Source organism: Macrobrachium nipponense, chromosome 12 (genome assembly GCF_015104395.2).
Source record: "Macrobrachium nipponense isolate FS-2020 chromosome 12, ASM1510439v2, whole genome shotgun sequence".
In the NCBI taxonomy this organism is placed as follows: Eukaryota; Metazoa; Arthropoda; class Malacostraca; order Decapoda; family Palaemonidae; genus Macrobrachium; species Macrobrachium nipponense.
The window spans coordinates 38,729,105-38,746,170 of NC_087205.1; the positions used below are offsets into that span (position 1 = coordinate 38,729,105).

At 34.1% G+C, this 17,066-nt stretch overlaps 1 protein-coding gene and 1 long non-coding RNA gene across 3 annotated transcripts in view; one reads left to right on the forward strand and one right to left on the reverse strand.

Annotated features, from left to right (window-relative positions):
- LOC135224496 (phospholipase A2-like) overlaps positions 1-16,669 on the forward strand; it is a 111,401-nt gene extending 94,732 nt beyond the window's left edge. The window contains exons 2-5 of one of the 2 annotated variants that reach the window (XM_064263509.1): positions 8,820-9,069; positions 10,174-10,280; positions 12,777-12,912; positions 15,123-16,669. In XM_064263509.1, coding sequence (XP_064119579.1) covers positions 8,820-9,069; positions 10,174-10,280; positions 12,777-12,912; positions 15,123-15,186 — 557 coding nt within the window. In that variant the 3' untranslated portion in view covers positions 15,187-16,669. Of the gene's footprint in view, positions 1-8,819; positions 9,070-10,173; positions 10,281-12,776; positions 13,181-15,122 lie in introns of those variants that run through there. The other variant, XM_064263508.1, reaches the window with a different exon arrangement.
- The window catches only part of LOC135224498 (uncharacterized), a 105,563-nt gene continuing 96,337 nt past the window's right edge, over positions 7,841-17,066 (reverse strand). Inside the window, exons 2-3 of the long non-coding RNA XR_010316758.1 lie at positions 11,898-12,029; positions 7,841-9,125 (exon numbers count right to left, since the gene is read on the reverse strand). This is a non-coding gene — a long non-coding RNA (uncharacterized LOC135224498). The remainder of the gene's footprint in view (positions 9,126-11,897; positions 12,030-17,066) is intronic.

Here is a 17,066-nt window from a genome sequence, read left to right on the forward strand (position 1 = left end):
ATGAACAGATAAACATTGAGTGGTACCCTTTCAAGTGTGATTGGTCCGATAATGTTAGCTATCATACTTATCTCCATTACCTGTATCATTGTGATCATGATCGAAGTCTCAGATTTGAGGAAATCGTGGCAATATTATGCGTCGATTTCAGATATAAGTGTTGTACCGTATTTATGTCTGGCCTTGAGACAACACGGATTCCTTGTTTTTGAGAAGCAAATTACTATACAAAAAGCAATGAATATCCTAATATTGATATAGATGGTTTACCCATTCTGATAACTGAAATGTTTTCATAAGGCCAACATTATTTTTTCACGTTTACCGTGACTGAGATTGTTAGTGATAATCCTGACTATGTTAGAAAGACGTAAATTCTAGGCAAGTAATCCATATATGTAGCTAAGGGACGCACTATTTCCACTGGTTCTTTTACACAGTAAACAAGTCAGGTAGCAGTTATAGAATGGCCACATAATCGTTGAAATATATTAATATTAAATACTCATGTATTTAATCAACATTCTTCAGTCGCTACAAAATGACCACTTAATCCTTGGAATTAATTAATATCAAATACCAAAATATTGTGAATAGACCTATTCTTGACCGTAATGTAGAGCGACAAAAACCATCTATAGTGGTAACAAAGAAACGCCACTCCACACGCAGTTATTTATTTGCACCCACCTCCACCCCCAACCCCCCGAATTGTCGCGCACAACTACCGAGTCCCCATGAGAACGTAATCGCAGTGTAGCGACGGCAAACAGCCAACTAAATTCTACGGTTGCATACCTGTAGTCGGAGGGGTAATTAAGGTAATCACGTAACGTACGCGTTATTTTCTTGTGACCTCATTCATTGCGCTATTTTTTCTAAATGGATCTTTGATAGAATGAAAGACCCCACTTACTTTTTTTCCCTTACGCAACCGGTGGCGTTGAAATGCTTATTCCCTTGACGTTTACGCAATGGTCTAAATAGTTGCGTTGGCGAATTTGAAATGTTTCAACGCTCTGAAATCCCTTTGAGGTGTGAGTGTTTGCAATGCAGATATTCTTATTAGAAATAAAATTGATATCTGAATTCTAATGGGTTAAGTTGCTATTATTTGTTTTATTGAAGTCAACTTTTATAGTTTCAAACTGTCTTTCTATCAATGTATGTGTATTATTGTGTTTATATATGTGTATCCATACATACACACTTGCACAAAAACACACACCTATATATATCGCGCCGCGCGCGCGCACACACACACACACATATATATATATATATATATATATATATATATATATATACATACATACATACATACATACATACATACAATGTTGATAAAAACATGTGTGTTTACATCATATGGCATCAGGAGAGAGAGAGAGAGAGAGAGAGAGAGAGAGAGAGAGAGAGGAGAGAGAGAGAGAGATTTCTCATTAGAGAATACTTGACAGCTGATTGGCGAATTCCTTTTTAATCAAATCATCAACAAAGTAGGATTTCCGTTGTTAACAAACTTGTGGTATACTGAAACTCACTTTCGAGTTTTCATGTTGCTGTGACTTTTTTTACGCAAATTTTTTCCGTTTAACCCTAAGTCTCGTTAATTTCGTCTGCATTTAATAATAATAATAATCATCATCATCATCATCATTATTATTATTACTACTACAGAGAGGAACTTTTTCCCATAATCATATGGAAAAAGCCTACAGGGGCCATTGACTTGAAATTCAAGCTTCCAAATAATAATAATAATAATAATAATAATAATAATAATATAATAAGAGACATCCGTATTTATTTTGTTTTTGCATCATCTGCATTTAAGGGCCCCAATTCAAGGGGGCGTAGGCAAATCATAGGGTGTTGACGCTATTCCAAATTCGTGCATCTCATTATATTCCGGAAGGTTAAACTGTCCTCAAGAAATATATAAACATATTGGCATTGTTTATCATAAACCCGTTTGAACTAACGAGTAAAAAATTAAAAGGTATAAAGTTATAAAAAATAAAGTTTCCGTTTCAAAGGAAAGAAAAGTCCTTTTTCGTCAAATGAATATTACAAGATTCTGCATTTTTCACTCGACAAATATGAACGTTAAATGTATAATCATTATCTAAGCCCCCGAGAGTGATAACGATCTCTTGAGTCAGGAAGAGGGCCTGAGATCTTCACCGTGTTTCTCCTTGAAATGTGAATGGAAAGGATATTATGTTATAACGGTTCATCATCATCCATTTAAATAACAATTTACCTATTGTCTCTCAAGGAATCCTATGTACTTCCTGGATGCAAATTACTGGCTTGTGTACAGTTCTCATGTAACAGTTAAAGCTGTTGTTATTATAGTTGTTGTTTTTCTTGTTGTTCAGAAGGATGATAGTCTTATTTTGTTGACTGTGAGGAATTCAGGGCCACTTTCGTAGTTTTTATGCGAGGGACATTCGGAATAGATGTTTTCTTTCTAGATCATTGCCGTCTTTGTTAACAGAAAGTTTTCTTTTAAGAAGCCGCACTAGAAGGAGATATATGTACTGCTTCTAAATGAAAAGTTTCTAAATTGAAGTTTTCTTTCTCAATAAAAATAAAAGCTTTCTGAATTAAAAGGAAGCAAACCTCGTGACCCCATGGGCAAAGATTGCGGTTGGATTTCGAAGGTGGAAGAAACCGCTGACGCTCCTGAACTCAGGAGGGGGAGGAGGAGGAGAGAGGGAAGGATGAGGTTGAGGAGAAGGATGAGGTTGAGGAGGAGGTTTATGAGAAGGAGGAGGAAATTGAGGAGGAAGAGGAGGAGGAGGAGAAGCATGAAGAGGTTGAGGAGGAGGAGGATGTTGAGGAAGAGGAGGTTGAGGAGTTACAAGGATTAGGATGTCTCAAAGACTTGTTAGTCCATCCGAGGAGACATCGTGTGCTCACTTATCTCTAGAAGCAGGTTTTACTGTTCCTTCATAGTGTCCTTATGATTTTATCTAGCTTTCTTTTAAACTCCTCCACGCTGTTGCTGTTTACAACTTCTGGTGGCAGTTTATTCCATGTGTCACATATCTTGTATGTAAAGAAGTTCCCACAGTGGGATGTGTTGTAACTCTTCAGTTCTAGTTTCCATCCATTATTTCTTGTCTGGTTTTCGTTTAACGTAAATAGGTTACTGTCTACTTTTGTTATCCCTTTCAGTATTTTGAATGTTTCTATTAGTTGTCCTCGCAATCGTCTTGTTTCTAAGCCATACATGTTCCTGCTCTCTAGTTGTCTTTGGTAACCTATTTGCCTGATGGATAGGAACAACTCTGTGGCTCTTGCTTGTACCCCTTCTAATCTATCTAAGTCCTTTCTTAGTGTTGGTGACCAAAACTGTACTGCATATTCAAGATGAGGTCTAACTATTGATGTGTAAGGCTGCAGCACAGTTTCCTTGTTTCTGTATTTGAACTGCCTCTTTATGTATACCACTAGTTTCTTTGCCTTCTTTTCAGCTTTTATGCACTATTTTGTGGGTTTCAAGTCCTTGGTAATAATGACTCCAAGATCCTCTTCTTGTTCTACACTAGTTATGTCATTCCCAAGCAGCATGTAGCTGGTATGAGGGTTGTTTGTTCCTATTTGTACCACTTTACACTTATCCAAGTTAAAAGGCATTCGCCATTTTTTTAACCACTCCTATTCTCATTGGGTCATTTCTTAAACTTTTCACTGCATCTGGGTCTGCTGCATTTACACCTAGTTTGGTGTCATCTGCAAATTTGGCTATCCTGCTAGTTAAGCCTACATCAGTGTCAATAAATAATGTAAATAAAAAACAAGAGAGGGCCAAGGACAGAACCCTGAGGAACTCCGCTTGTTACATCTGCCCATTCTGATTCTTCACCATTTATTCCAACTGTTTTCTATAAGTTAGCCAGTCTTCGTTCCAGTCCGCTATTTCTCCTACAATTCCCAAAGGTCTCACTTTTGTCATTAGTTTCTTGTGTGGAACTTGTCAAAGGCCTTTTGGAAATCTAAGTAGAGTATATCTAATGCTCTACTACTGTCGTAAATACCAAGCATGTTATAAAAAAAAACTCCAAGAGGTTTGATAGGCAGGATCTGTTTTGTCAGAGACCGTGTTGGCTGGTTAACAACAAGTTGTTTCTATCTATGTGAGCCACAATTTGATCTGCAATAATTATGGACTCCAAAATCTTGCAAACGACTGACGTTAGACAGATTGGTCTATAATTTCCTGGCTCTTCTCTTGGACCTTTTTTGTAAACTGGGGGCACATTATCTGGTTTCCATCCTTTTGGTGCCTTTCTTTGTTCAGCACTTTTTCTGTAGAGTTTCTATAGGTGAGGAACTACCTCCTCTTTTAGCTCTTGAATTTCTCTTGGATGAATCCCATCCGGGCCAGGAGATTTGAACTTGTTGAGTTTGTCTGTTTTGTTTTTAATGTCCTCTTCTGTAAATATTATTTTGCCTAACCATTCTGCCCCTTCATATTTAATAACAGGTTCTGGTACCGAGGTAGTCTTCAATTGTGAAAACACTCGTAAAAAACTTATTCAATAACTGCTTTTTCCAAGTCTGAGTTCACCAGGTTACTTCTATTGTCCCTTAGGGGACCTATGCTATTTCTTATTGGTTTCCCACTATTAACATGCGCAAAGAATTCTGTTGGGTTTTCTTTAGAAACTGATGCAACTCTCTTATCCTCATTTATCTTTGCATTTCTTACTAATTTGTCCACCAACCTACAGAGTTCTTTATGCCTGCTTGCTTCTACTGGTGTTGGGTGTGGGTTCATTGATTTGTACAATCTGTCTCTTTCCTTTGTCTTATTTAATTTCTCTGTTGAACCACTCTGGCTGAGGGTTGCCATTTGTTAGTATTTGCCCTAATGGTATACATCTAGAGCGCTTTTCTGTGTATTCCTCATGAGATGCTTCCCAGTGCTTATCTATCCCTGTGTTCTCGTCGTACTCTAGATTTTTAACGTACACCTTTAGCTTTTTTAGGTCTTGTAGACGGTACTCTAATCTTATTAATATCTTCTTCTCTTTTTTATGTTGAACATTAATTTGAAATGAGATAATTTTATGGTCGCTTTTGCCTAGCTTTGCACCTAATGAAAGGTCAGATACTAGATTATCTTCCGTTGAAAGGACGATGTCTAGTATGTTGTTTCCTCTAGGTGGTTTGTCAACCCATTGGTGGAGGAATTCATTTTTACAAAATCTAAAGGAGGTTCAGAAGAGAGAGAGAGAGAGAGAGAGAGAGAGAGAGAGAGAGAGAGAGAGAGAGAGAGAAATGAAATTTGCGATCAGTGGAAAAAGGAGACAGAGACGAAGACACATCCATTTGCATACATTCCTCGGCTTTTGTGGTCCGCCTACTCGACCCTGGTATCGTATGTAGTCGAGAATGTTTACTCTTCCTTCTGTTCTCTTGCTGACGTAGATTATTTGCCTTGTGCTTTGGCCTGGTCGTGATATATTATATATATATATATATATAATATATATATATATATATATTATATATATATATATATATTTATATGTATTATATAATATATATATATATATATATATATATATATATATATATATATATATATAATATAAGTCATATCACATTTCCGTGATTCATATACATATATCGAGCTACAATGTCCTTTAATATCTGATTCGCTCTATCTCGGAAGGTTAATATATTTTCATATATGCTTAACCGAGGGGGATTTTTATCGAGAAAAAATTCCCCCTCGGTTAAGCATATATGAAAATATATTAATTCCGAGGTTAGAGAGAATTAGATATTAAAGGACATTGTAGTATCATATATATATATATATATATATATATATATATATATATATATATGTGTGTGTGTGTGTGTGTGTGTATATATACTAGTTATATAATAATATATATATATATATATATATATATATATATATATATATATATATATATATGTATGTATGTATGAATAATTGCTTATTTATTTATTTTTCATTTGTGAAATGGAATTTAAAAAACTGGCAGTACGATAAACAGAACCTGATGCTTGCTTATATCATCATTACTATTGGGATTGCTTACTGTGAAATTTGAGTATTACTTGAATTGTCCTTATTTTGTTTGAACTCTTTCAGAGCTAATAAAAAATTTAGATATATGACTAAGACAAGAAAACGTCTGACTGGAGAAAGGTTAAATTTTCCTTCTGGTCAATTTTTCATAATTCACACAACAATTTTTAATTAGTTGTAATTGGTATCAGTATAACTTAATTTTAAGCTGCTTCCCCCTTATAAATGAATGCTGAACTTGAATTATATTTGCAAATATCAGAGCAATCCAGACAGGCTTCCATAGAATGAGATGAAAGGTTCTTGATTAAAAATACTTTGAAATTTATACAATAAAGAAACAGAACTAGAACAGGAAAATGATGGTGAAATTTGCGTCGCATTTTCAAAATTTGGTTCATCATGCCCTAGGGGATATTGTATACGCACATAATCATATGATATCATGTGCATAATATTGTATACATAATCATATGATATTGTATACATAATCATCCTCACTGAAACAAAGACAAAGAAGAATCTGCAAAGACGGACTTGTTCAAGAAAGGAGCAACTTCACGAATTTCCATTATTATAAGGGGAAAAAATCCTCCTCGCTACTGCAAGAACCAGAATTCCCAATTTGTTGAAGAAGAAGAAGAAGAAGAAGAAGAAGAGAAGAAGAAAGATAAGAAGAAGAAGGAGAATAAAAAGAAAAAGAAGAAGGAGAAGAAGAAGAAGAAGAAGAAGAAAAAGAAGAACGAAGACTAACTGGTTTGCTCCGGATGCCGGGTTAAAAGGTCTGGGACAGTCGTGGTGAAGATCGGAGGAAGGAAGTGATTTGCATATTCACTAATGGGGAGCTTTTTTCTTTACTGTGGTGTACTGCGTATTTTGATGCTCTTGGTGTGCGCACTGTACTTGCTGGGCATATTATATTTTGTTGTACATGTTTACTATATTTCTGTTTTTAATTGATGACATTTGGGCGTTTTGATAATTGAAAAATTTTCTTGGTCATTGTATATTTTTATAATAATAATATATAACAATAATAATAATAATTACATAATAATACTAATAATAATTTCTTGCCATTACAAGAACTTTTGATAATTTGAAAAATTTTCTTGGTCCTTGTATATTTTTAATAATAATAATAATAATAATAATAATAATAATAATAATAATAATAATAATAATTTCTTGACATTACAAGAATTGAATTTTATTGAAAAATAAAAAAATTTAAATAAACTTTTAAGACCATTTTCTGTTTTTGCTTACCTGGCTTAATAATAATAATAATAATAATAATAATAATAATAATAATAATAATAATAATAATAATAATAATAATAGTTCTCGACAATAGCATTTTAATGTAATACAACAAAAAATAAATGAATATCAATATATATGACCAATTTCAATCTTTGTTTACCATATAATAATAATAATAATAATAATAATAATAATAATAATAATAATAATAATAATAATATAGTTCTCGACAATAGCATTTTAATGTAATACAACAAAAAATAAATGAATAATAATATATAGACCAATTTAATCTTTGTACCAATAATAATAATAATAATAATAATAATAATAATAATAATAATAATAATAAAAAATAATAAAAGCTATTGACATTACAAGCATTTTATAGCAGGACAAAGCAACTGAAAGTGAAGAATTACGACTATTTTCTGTTTATGCCTACTTGCTTCCGGGGTAAGAAATGCTTCACTTCCAGGTTGGTGGGAAAAATCATTATCCTTAATTTTATTGTCCTTCAGATATCCTGCAAAGCATCAGAATGGCCTATTCTTTACCTGATTACAGCACCGGCATCCTATCTGTCATAGATACGCGTAATAGAATGCAGTATCCCATTAATCCAGCAATCTTGCTTTGTCCTATTGTTAACAAGAGACCACCCAGAAGTCATTGTTCGTTACTCCTCTGGTTGTCTGAATTATAGTCAGACGTAACTTAGTTCTTGTATTATTGAGTTCTCTGGGCAGGTAATGGACTGGAATTCTTTATTCGTCGAGCAAAGGGCCCCGCTGAGGGGTGGTGCCATCAGTGCCCCTCACATGGTGTACTGTATACATTGCTGAAGAGTGTTTGGAGAGTCCCTTCGGACCCCACCTGTATTCTCTGTTCAACCTTTTCTTTTACATCCATTCCCGCCTCTGTCTTGTTGTTCAACCCCTCTGACTATTACTTTAGTTTTACCTTTAGATCATTGTTCTTCATGTTTATTTTCTGGATATCTATCTTAGTATCCAACAGTCCACCTCCCTCTTGTCAATGTCTTGAACGCTGAATGGCAGAACCTGCTCTGCTGCTCTGCCTTGTGGCCTAAATTTCGCAAAATAGTCAATCGCTCTACCTGACTCGTCTACATTAGTGTTTTCCCTAGATCCACATCTGTCTTTGATTAAATCTAGGATAATAATGAAATTCTCTAGTTTCATATAATTCTCAGCCTTCTGGAGTCCTTAACTTTCTATAATTGTAATTACTAGCAATTCTAACTTCAGTATACCATGTCCCAAAAATCTTTAAATTTTGTTTATATGTCATTAGTGTTATATTTATAATTCATTATTCGATATCACAAAAGACTATTTTGAAATCTGCCGATTCTGAGCTGAATGTCTTTATATTTTGTTTATCCTTAGCTTACTAAAAGATGTCACAAAAATAGTTCTCCATTTCTGACCTATTTCCTAATTTCCAGAGCCCCCTGCGATCAGTGACAACGAACAGAACGTCACCAGCAGTAGCTCCATGATGATGGCCTTCTCTGGAGGAGGAGGAGAAGGAGGAGGAGGAGGAGGAGGCGGAGGACATGCTCGGAGAAAGAGATCGGTGTTTCATCTTGTCCAGATGATGACCTGCGCCGTCCCCTGCAACCCTCTGGATTATAAAGGATACGGGTGCTACTGCGGTTTCCTCGGGTCGGGAATCGTCGTCGACGGTATTGACAAGTGAGTGGTTCCTTGAAAGACAGATGAGGGTGCGGGGGGCGATGGAAGGGGGGAGTCTGGAAAGACCAATAGGAAAAAATTCAGTACAAAATTGGGGGTGTGGAGGGAAGGGGTTTGTGGTGGTGGCAAAAAAAAAAATAAATAAAGGTAGAGGGGCGAAGTAGTCCCAAGAAAGGGACAGGGTTTGGTAAGGCGGGGGATGCGGGATGAAGTTCATGGCTTTGTAAGTCTGACTTGTCCCAAACGATAAGCAAATAGAACCCAGCAGATTATTCCACTATCCCACTGAAAGCATACCACGCGTATTAAGAAAACTGTAAATTTCCATTAGAAGTAAGTAGTTATTCTAAAACTCACTAGTTCAAGAAAAGACGAAGAAAGATTATTAACCAAGAAAACTGGGTTTTCTCGAATGAAATGTAAGCAAAGCCTTAACCTTTTGATCCATTTGGGTATAATTCTGTTGGTTCGTGAGAAGATAAAAAGGAGTGTTTCTTAGGTGTGGTTTGATTAAGGTGCTATAATATTGATAAGTGCGCGATAAGTACAAAGATTTGATGGTAAAGTAAATTTGTTTTGTCACGAATGAAATATTAAGATTTTATTTTGGTGAAAAAATTATTATCTCTTCAAAAAACGGAGTTCCAGTTAATATATGATTAATTCATCTTGGAAAAAATAGTTAGAGGTAATAGAATAAAACTGCTCTTGTATCTAACATGATTAAAGGATAAAAAAAGCAAAAAATGTATCATTTTCACGATGTTATTCTAATATTTACTAACAGTAATAAAAAATAATTAATCTGATCTTGGAACTGGAACTTATATGCAAGCTTTTAGGGGTATAATTATATTCTTCATGAATCCAAATCATCAAATATACAATTAAGAGGATAGATTATATTTGCATATTCTTTGCCTAAAACATATCTAATCTTATATTCCTTTAATTCTTCCCTTCCTTAAAGCATCATAGGTCTTATCTTGCTTATATTTATATTCATGAATTTGTCTCAAAAAACGAAATCAGCCACATCTGGCGAAGAAGAGGAACAAGCCCCGTCTAGCCAAATAATCCCCAAAAATGTGTTCAACATTGCAGGTGTTGCAAGGGCCACGACTGGTGTTATGAAAACGCCCGTTGCAAAGGTCTAGACCACTACTTCACTCCTTACAAGTGGAAGTGTAATGGGGGGAGTCCCTACTGTGGTGAGTCTGCAGACTACTGACGAGATTACAGATATCTGAGAGATTCGTAACAAAAGGACTTGAGGATTTACCCTGACCGGAATGTCTTTGTAAAAGGACCTACTTTGAATGGAATGGGACTTATTGAATGTCTGAATATAGTCTTACTTTGACGGGAAAAGGAGACTTATGGACTAGACTGGGGAGATAATTGAGAGAATTTGAATAAAGGAATATTTTAATAAAAAGACTGACTTCGACAGATATGGACGATTAAAGAAATATCTTAATAAAAAGACTTACTTCTACGGGAAGGGGAGACTTAATATATGTCATTGTATAAGGGCCCGCTTAGCAAAGAACGCGAGGCTAAAGAAATGGGAATTGGAGACTTAATAAATGTCTTGACAATAGGACCTACTTTGATACTTTGATGGGAACAGGGGACTGAATAAACGTCTGACAAAAGGGCCTACTTTGACGGGAACGGGAGATTACAGAAAGTTATCATAACAAAAGGACCTACTTTGATACTTTGACGGGAACGGGAGATTACAGAAAGCTATCATAACAAAAGGGCCTACTTTGATACTTTGACGGGAACGGGAGATTACAGAAAGTTATCATAACAAAAGGGCCTACTTTGATACTTTGACGGGAACGGGAGATTACAGAAAGCTATCGTAACAAAAGGGCCTACTTTGATACTTTGACGGGAATGGGAGACAAAATTACCTAATTTTTCGGCAAGGGAGACAAAATATTTTAACTAAAGGACTTATTTTGACGGAATTAGGAGACTTAATAAAAATCATAATACCCTACAGAATATTTTCATTATAGGTAGAGATTTGAACGACTGACGATGGATATGACGTAATACGTTATATGACTTGTGTCGTGATCAACCATAAATCTTATAGAATGACGAGTGACGAATCTACTATAAAGGAATTAGAAATATTTCCGATATCCTATAACAGTTCTCTATTTTTCTTCATTATTGTTATAAGACGTTTATTGACAAATGAAATATTTTTCCTATTACTAATAATAAAAACTTTAGTGACGAATTGTATAGTTTTTTCCTTTTCTTTAGAGTGAATTTGATGCTGGTAAACATACAAAGCACGAACCCAGACCAATAACCGACACTCCAAATCATTTGACAGATGCTGTGCCCAACACGACCACTGTTACTACAGGGCACAGTGCCCTCTCATTCTCATGTACTTTGCCTCATACCTCTGGACTTGTCAACAACGAAGACCGAGATGCGGTAAGAGGGCTGGAGTGAAGAGGGAACGAAGTCTCACACGCCCAACGAATTTCCTTCAGGGACGAGAAGATTGAACGGAGACGACTCTTAACCAATAAAATGAATCTAGAACGACTTACTGAATCAATCTAACGAAAAATTACCTTGGGAAAACGACACTGAGAAGATGATATATACGAGGAATATTCAACTGTTATCTACGAATATTCTGCAGATAGAATTGGTGGTCTGCTAGTCCACCTGAGGACGATCATTAGCAGATTATTAACCACTCAATAACCGACCCTTTGTTGACTCACCTCGACACATAACGACAAGATAAGTATCATGAGCTTAGACGCAACTGTTCCACATCTTACCTTTTTTTCTGGTCCTCCTGCCCAGAGGCTTAAAACGCTTTGCATGCCGATGTTGACCTCCACTCTATTTTTGTGACCTGAGCAGTAGAATTCCTCTTGGCAACTTCTGGTGACCTATTCCAGGCTATGGTTCTGAAAGAGAAGACAAATTCTTAAAATTTTAATTTTATGTTCATCATAACATGTTATTTTTGTGGATACATCATAAGTAATGTGATTCATTGTGACTAAAGTCTTTTATTTTTTAAGTTTTTACTAAATTGTTATACATTTACGGTTATATAGTTTGTTTTTGTGAATAAGGAGTTACTAATGTCTGAATAGGGCACTGCAAATTAGGCATTTCCATGAATAATTTCATTATTTTTCATATCATAACTTCATTGTGCTGGTAATTTTCTTACTTGTATACTGAAAAATTTAAAACAATTCATAAACACGACTTTTCACATATTTCAATCATATCTAAGCTGACCTGTGTAATCAATACAATTATGGAAACTCCTTAACACTTAGAAACAAAGTTTGAAATTATCTTCCTTGGTATTGGTAAAATGTTCAAATTTTAGCTACAACTCTCACCTGTCTAAATATTTTAGATCTAAGGGTAGGCCCAGACGATATTTTTTAAGTTATTTTTTTTTATGTCGGTAATTTTATAAAAAAATTTGCATCAATATTATACATAAAGCTTTCAAGATACACAATACACAATGGAATATTAGCCGCAATGCTAAGATGTGTCAAGTACTGATAGTCTAGCAAACCCTTACGATAGACTTTGAACATTTCGTCGTCTTATGTGAAAAAATATGATTTTTGTGAGACATTCTATTTTACTCAAAAGTTACAAAACTTAAAAGACCCACTTCCTTCCAGTGACGAGGAAGGGTCCCATAGGAGCTCCGAACAGCTGCGGGCATCAGCTATGCGAGTGCGACCGAGAATTCGTCGAGTGCCTGAAGCAGTACCCGTGCCCGAAGAGGAGGGCAGTGTGCATGACCTCTCCCTGGAGGTACTGGCAGAACCTCTTCATGGGCATGTCCAGTGGCAAGGGAATGATAAGCACGGGGCAAAGTCAGCACGATGAGCAGCAGCAGCAGCAGCAGCCTACTGTGTTCGAAATCACCTTCGCTGAAGATGAAGCTGCTGCTGCTGTGACTCTCGAGATCAACACTGACAGCATCCAGCACGAAGTCAGCACAGATTACCCAATGCACCCAACCGCCGAACCCAGCACGCATCAATTTTAACAAGGCTGTCTAGAAGCTATTACGAATTGCTTTATGTATATATATATATATATATATATATATATATATATATATATATATATATCTATATATATATATATATATATATATATATATATATATATATATATACATATATTATTCAATCTTGATCACTTGCACAATTTTTCTGTGCATTAATATAATTAATGAGGGGACCTCATTTAATCAGGATGGTATCTATTGGAGATATTTATTAAAAAAGTTATGAGTTTCAAGGACTGTCTGCCCTCATCAGCTGGTAGCTGTAGGATGCTACGGCTACCAAACGATGAGGACAGACAGTCCGTGAAAGCTTGTAACATTTATTTTTTTTGAAGAAAAATCATCTCTGTTAGATACCATTTGGTTTAAAAGAATTCTTGTTATAAATATATAAATATATATATATATATATATATATATATATATATATATATATGATATATATATACTATATATATATATATATATATATATATATATATCCTTCAGCTTCCTGGGAATATTTGCCTGTATCCTTCTTTTTTAAAACGGGACTTTTTGTGGGATATCTTTTTTAAAGCAGGACTTTTTTGTGTTCAGTGGTGTAAATGAAATTCCCCAGCTTGTTATCAAAAGGAAGGAAGGAACACTTCTATTTATTTTCTTTATGCTTTTGTGCACTCGCTGCCATCTTGATCCCCAAGCACTAGCATCTGTAGCCTGTAGTTTCAGCCTTTTTTATCCTTTCTAAGTGAATCTAGATCTCCATATTTATTTCTAATGTTTATGGTTCTATCGTTTGGGGTTCTGTAATGAACTGTGAGATTTCCTGCCAAATCTTTGATACATTTGAGTATTTTCATAAAATCGATTCACAGTCAACTATGCTAAGGTATATACACAGATTCTGCGATGAACTGAGAATTCCCGTCATATCTCTTGACATATTTAAGTTTATTTATAAAACAGATTTCACAGTCACCTATGCCAAGTTATATACAATAATTTGACATATTTTACACATCTATATTGAATAGCTTTAGTTAATTTATGATGAAGTGACATCTTTGAAGAGCTTTTACAGGGATTCTTGAATGTTTTTTCCCGCCTGTTGCAAATGTTTACATTTATGAAATAAATCCGAAGTTATGTTTTGATTCTCTTTTTGTGACAGTATCTTAAAAAAAATATTCTGAATAAATGGAAAATAAGAGCTCAGAACAAAGCAATGCTTGTAGTGCTTGCCATGATTAGTCAACAACAGTGATGCATGCTCTGTTTCTTAGAATCCTAAAACACTTAGTATTTTGGAATCTTAGTAGCCTAGTTTCTCAGCCGCTTTTGCACTTATTTTTTTGTTTTGGTTTGTCCTGATATAAGAATTATTTCCTCTACCAAAATTTATTTCAGTTTGATATACCTTTATAAGAGCATCCGGTGTCTAGTTTTATACTATGGGTAACGAGGCATATGATGGTCTTATATATAAAAAAAAATCTGTTCTTGCACATCAAAATGAAAAGGCTTCCACTAACTATCAGCTTGTTACCCATCAAGAAAAAATTACAATTATTATTATTTTTTATTATGATAGATGTTCGATACTGTTCTTACAGTACGATTTTGGTAAAGGAAATTTCTGTGTAGTGATGCTTGAAATGCCTCGACTCGCCGCTTAGAATGTCCTCATTTCGCATTCAAATCAATTACGATTCATTTGTCTCTTTGTATTGCTGAAGATGACAGAGATAAACATGTTCTTTGGTAAATAATGAAATATTCCAATTCTAAGCAGTCTTTTGTATATACTTAAATATCGCAATTGTGAAAATGATACATGTTATTTATGCATCATCAAAAACTGACCACCCACTCTCCACTATAGAAAAGTTTTGCCCAGCTTTTTAGAGGAAAACATTGGCAACCTTCGCTTTTTAATACTAATAAGATTTATTTCTGACTTTTACAGAAACAGTTTTCTCTTCACAAAATTAGGAAGAGGCGCAGCGATAGTCCTTCAGACGCTTTTGTAGGCATCAGTTGCTAGAAGCTGACCTCAGAGTAGCTTTGCCTTGGCTAACTGTGCTTCTGCGGATAATAAAAGGTGATAGCTAAATACATGTCCAGTGAGATTTATATGTTAGATTTATTTATTTCATACAACGTCGTTGTCTCCTCGATAATGACAAAATGGGACAAAAACATATTTCAGGAATATGTGTGGTACGTTTCGTGGTAATTATGTGTGACAGAGTTAACATTTGTCAATGTTTCATAACTGTAAATATTACTTTTTTAAGTTTACTTTACTCAGTATTGAACATCACTTGTACCCTTAACCATTGATTTCATGAGCTAGCAACTACCTCACTTATAATTTACTTCATGATTTCATATTAGGCATTGAAATGCAATAAATGCAATCAAGAAATTCTTTTATGATTACCAATTTCTTTAAGTTTGTACTTTTACACATTCATGTACTTTTACACATTCATGTATGTATTCCATCACTTTCATTATATTCATTATATTTATTTCAGAAAGTTCATTGTGTTTAAGTCAAGATGTTCAGAATGTTTCACCTAGGCGTTTAATTATAATGAATACCTGTATTTTTTCTTGTAAGCTAAGTAAAACCTAATACTAACCTCTACAAATATTGAAATGAAATTGTGTCGATTTTACGATATATGAACATCTGATTATTTGTAAGATGTTTTCATCATATTCTCCAATGCATACATGTATTGAATTCTTGCATAAATGATGTTTGATAATGACGGGAAAAATGAATTGTCATTAAAGATAATGATTACATTTAATATACAGTTTGATCATTAAAAGTTAATCCAATATTATAAAAAATAGGTCGGAAATTCTATAGATTAACAAATCCTTTTATTTTCTAAATGACACCCAGCGCTATGATTTAATATTAATAAGCAATTACAATATTAATGAATGAAGAATGAAATGATTAAAGTTAATGGCAGTAATTACTCTGAAAATTTGCACTAAAAATTGAAATTACATTTTCGACAGAAATAAAAGGTTGTGTTTGAAGATGAAATATTAAGAAATGACTTTTACTCGACAAAATACTAACCGAGATTAAGCTGTAGGGCATTGAGGACTGACTGAGAAATCCATTTCTCGATCAGTCCGGTTCTTTGCGACGGGATTATTGGGCATTAAATATTATTTATTATTATTATTATAGGTATTTAGCAGTTATAGATTATATGTGTACTATATATATATATATATATATATATATATATATATATATATATATATATATATATATATATAGTATATAAATTCCGTGTGTATATACTCCTGTATTTATATATCTATCCACTTCAGTATAATGATGCTGATCCGTTGTATGTTTCAGATATCTTGAGTATATTCTTGAACTGTATATAATGTGTATAAAAATGTCATTTTGTTTAAAATATCATTAGATATAATAATAAATGTTAGGATAAGTGATGTATGTGTCCCATTTTTTATAAAAAAAAAAATCCTGGGTGAAAATAAAAAAAATATCATGATTACATTTCCTTACCGCCTGCGGTGTTTATAAAGAGACAAGTGAAAAATTAAAATATATTTGAAGGAAGAATTTTGTTTTATTTTACGATACCAGTCGATCTTACGAATACATATAAAATCTTATTTTTAATTTTGAAACTTATTTACTTGAAATTGCAAAAGAAACCTCAAGATATGTTTTCAAAACCGAGTTCCTGAGATAACAAGGAAGGGTCGTATAAGTGACAGATAGGGATTATAAAAGAAGTAAGTACCTAGAATCCAACACACCTGGAGAATTAGTAACCTTCCCAAACAAAACATGGGTACAATTTAAGAGGTTTACAACTGCTCAGACACAGGGACAAGGCAA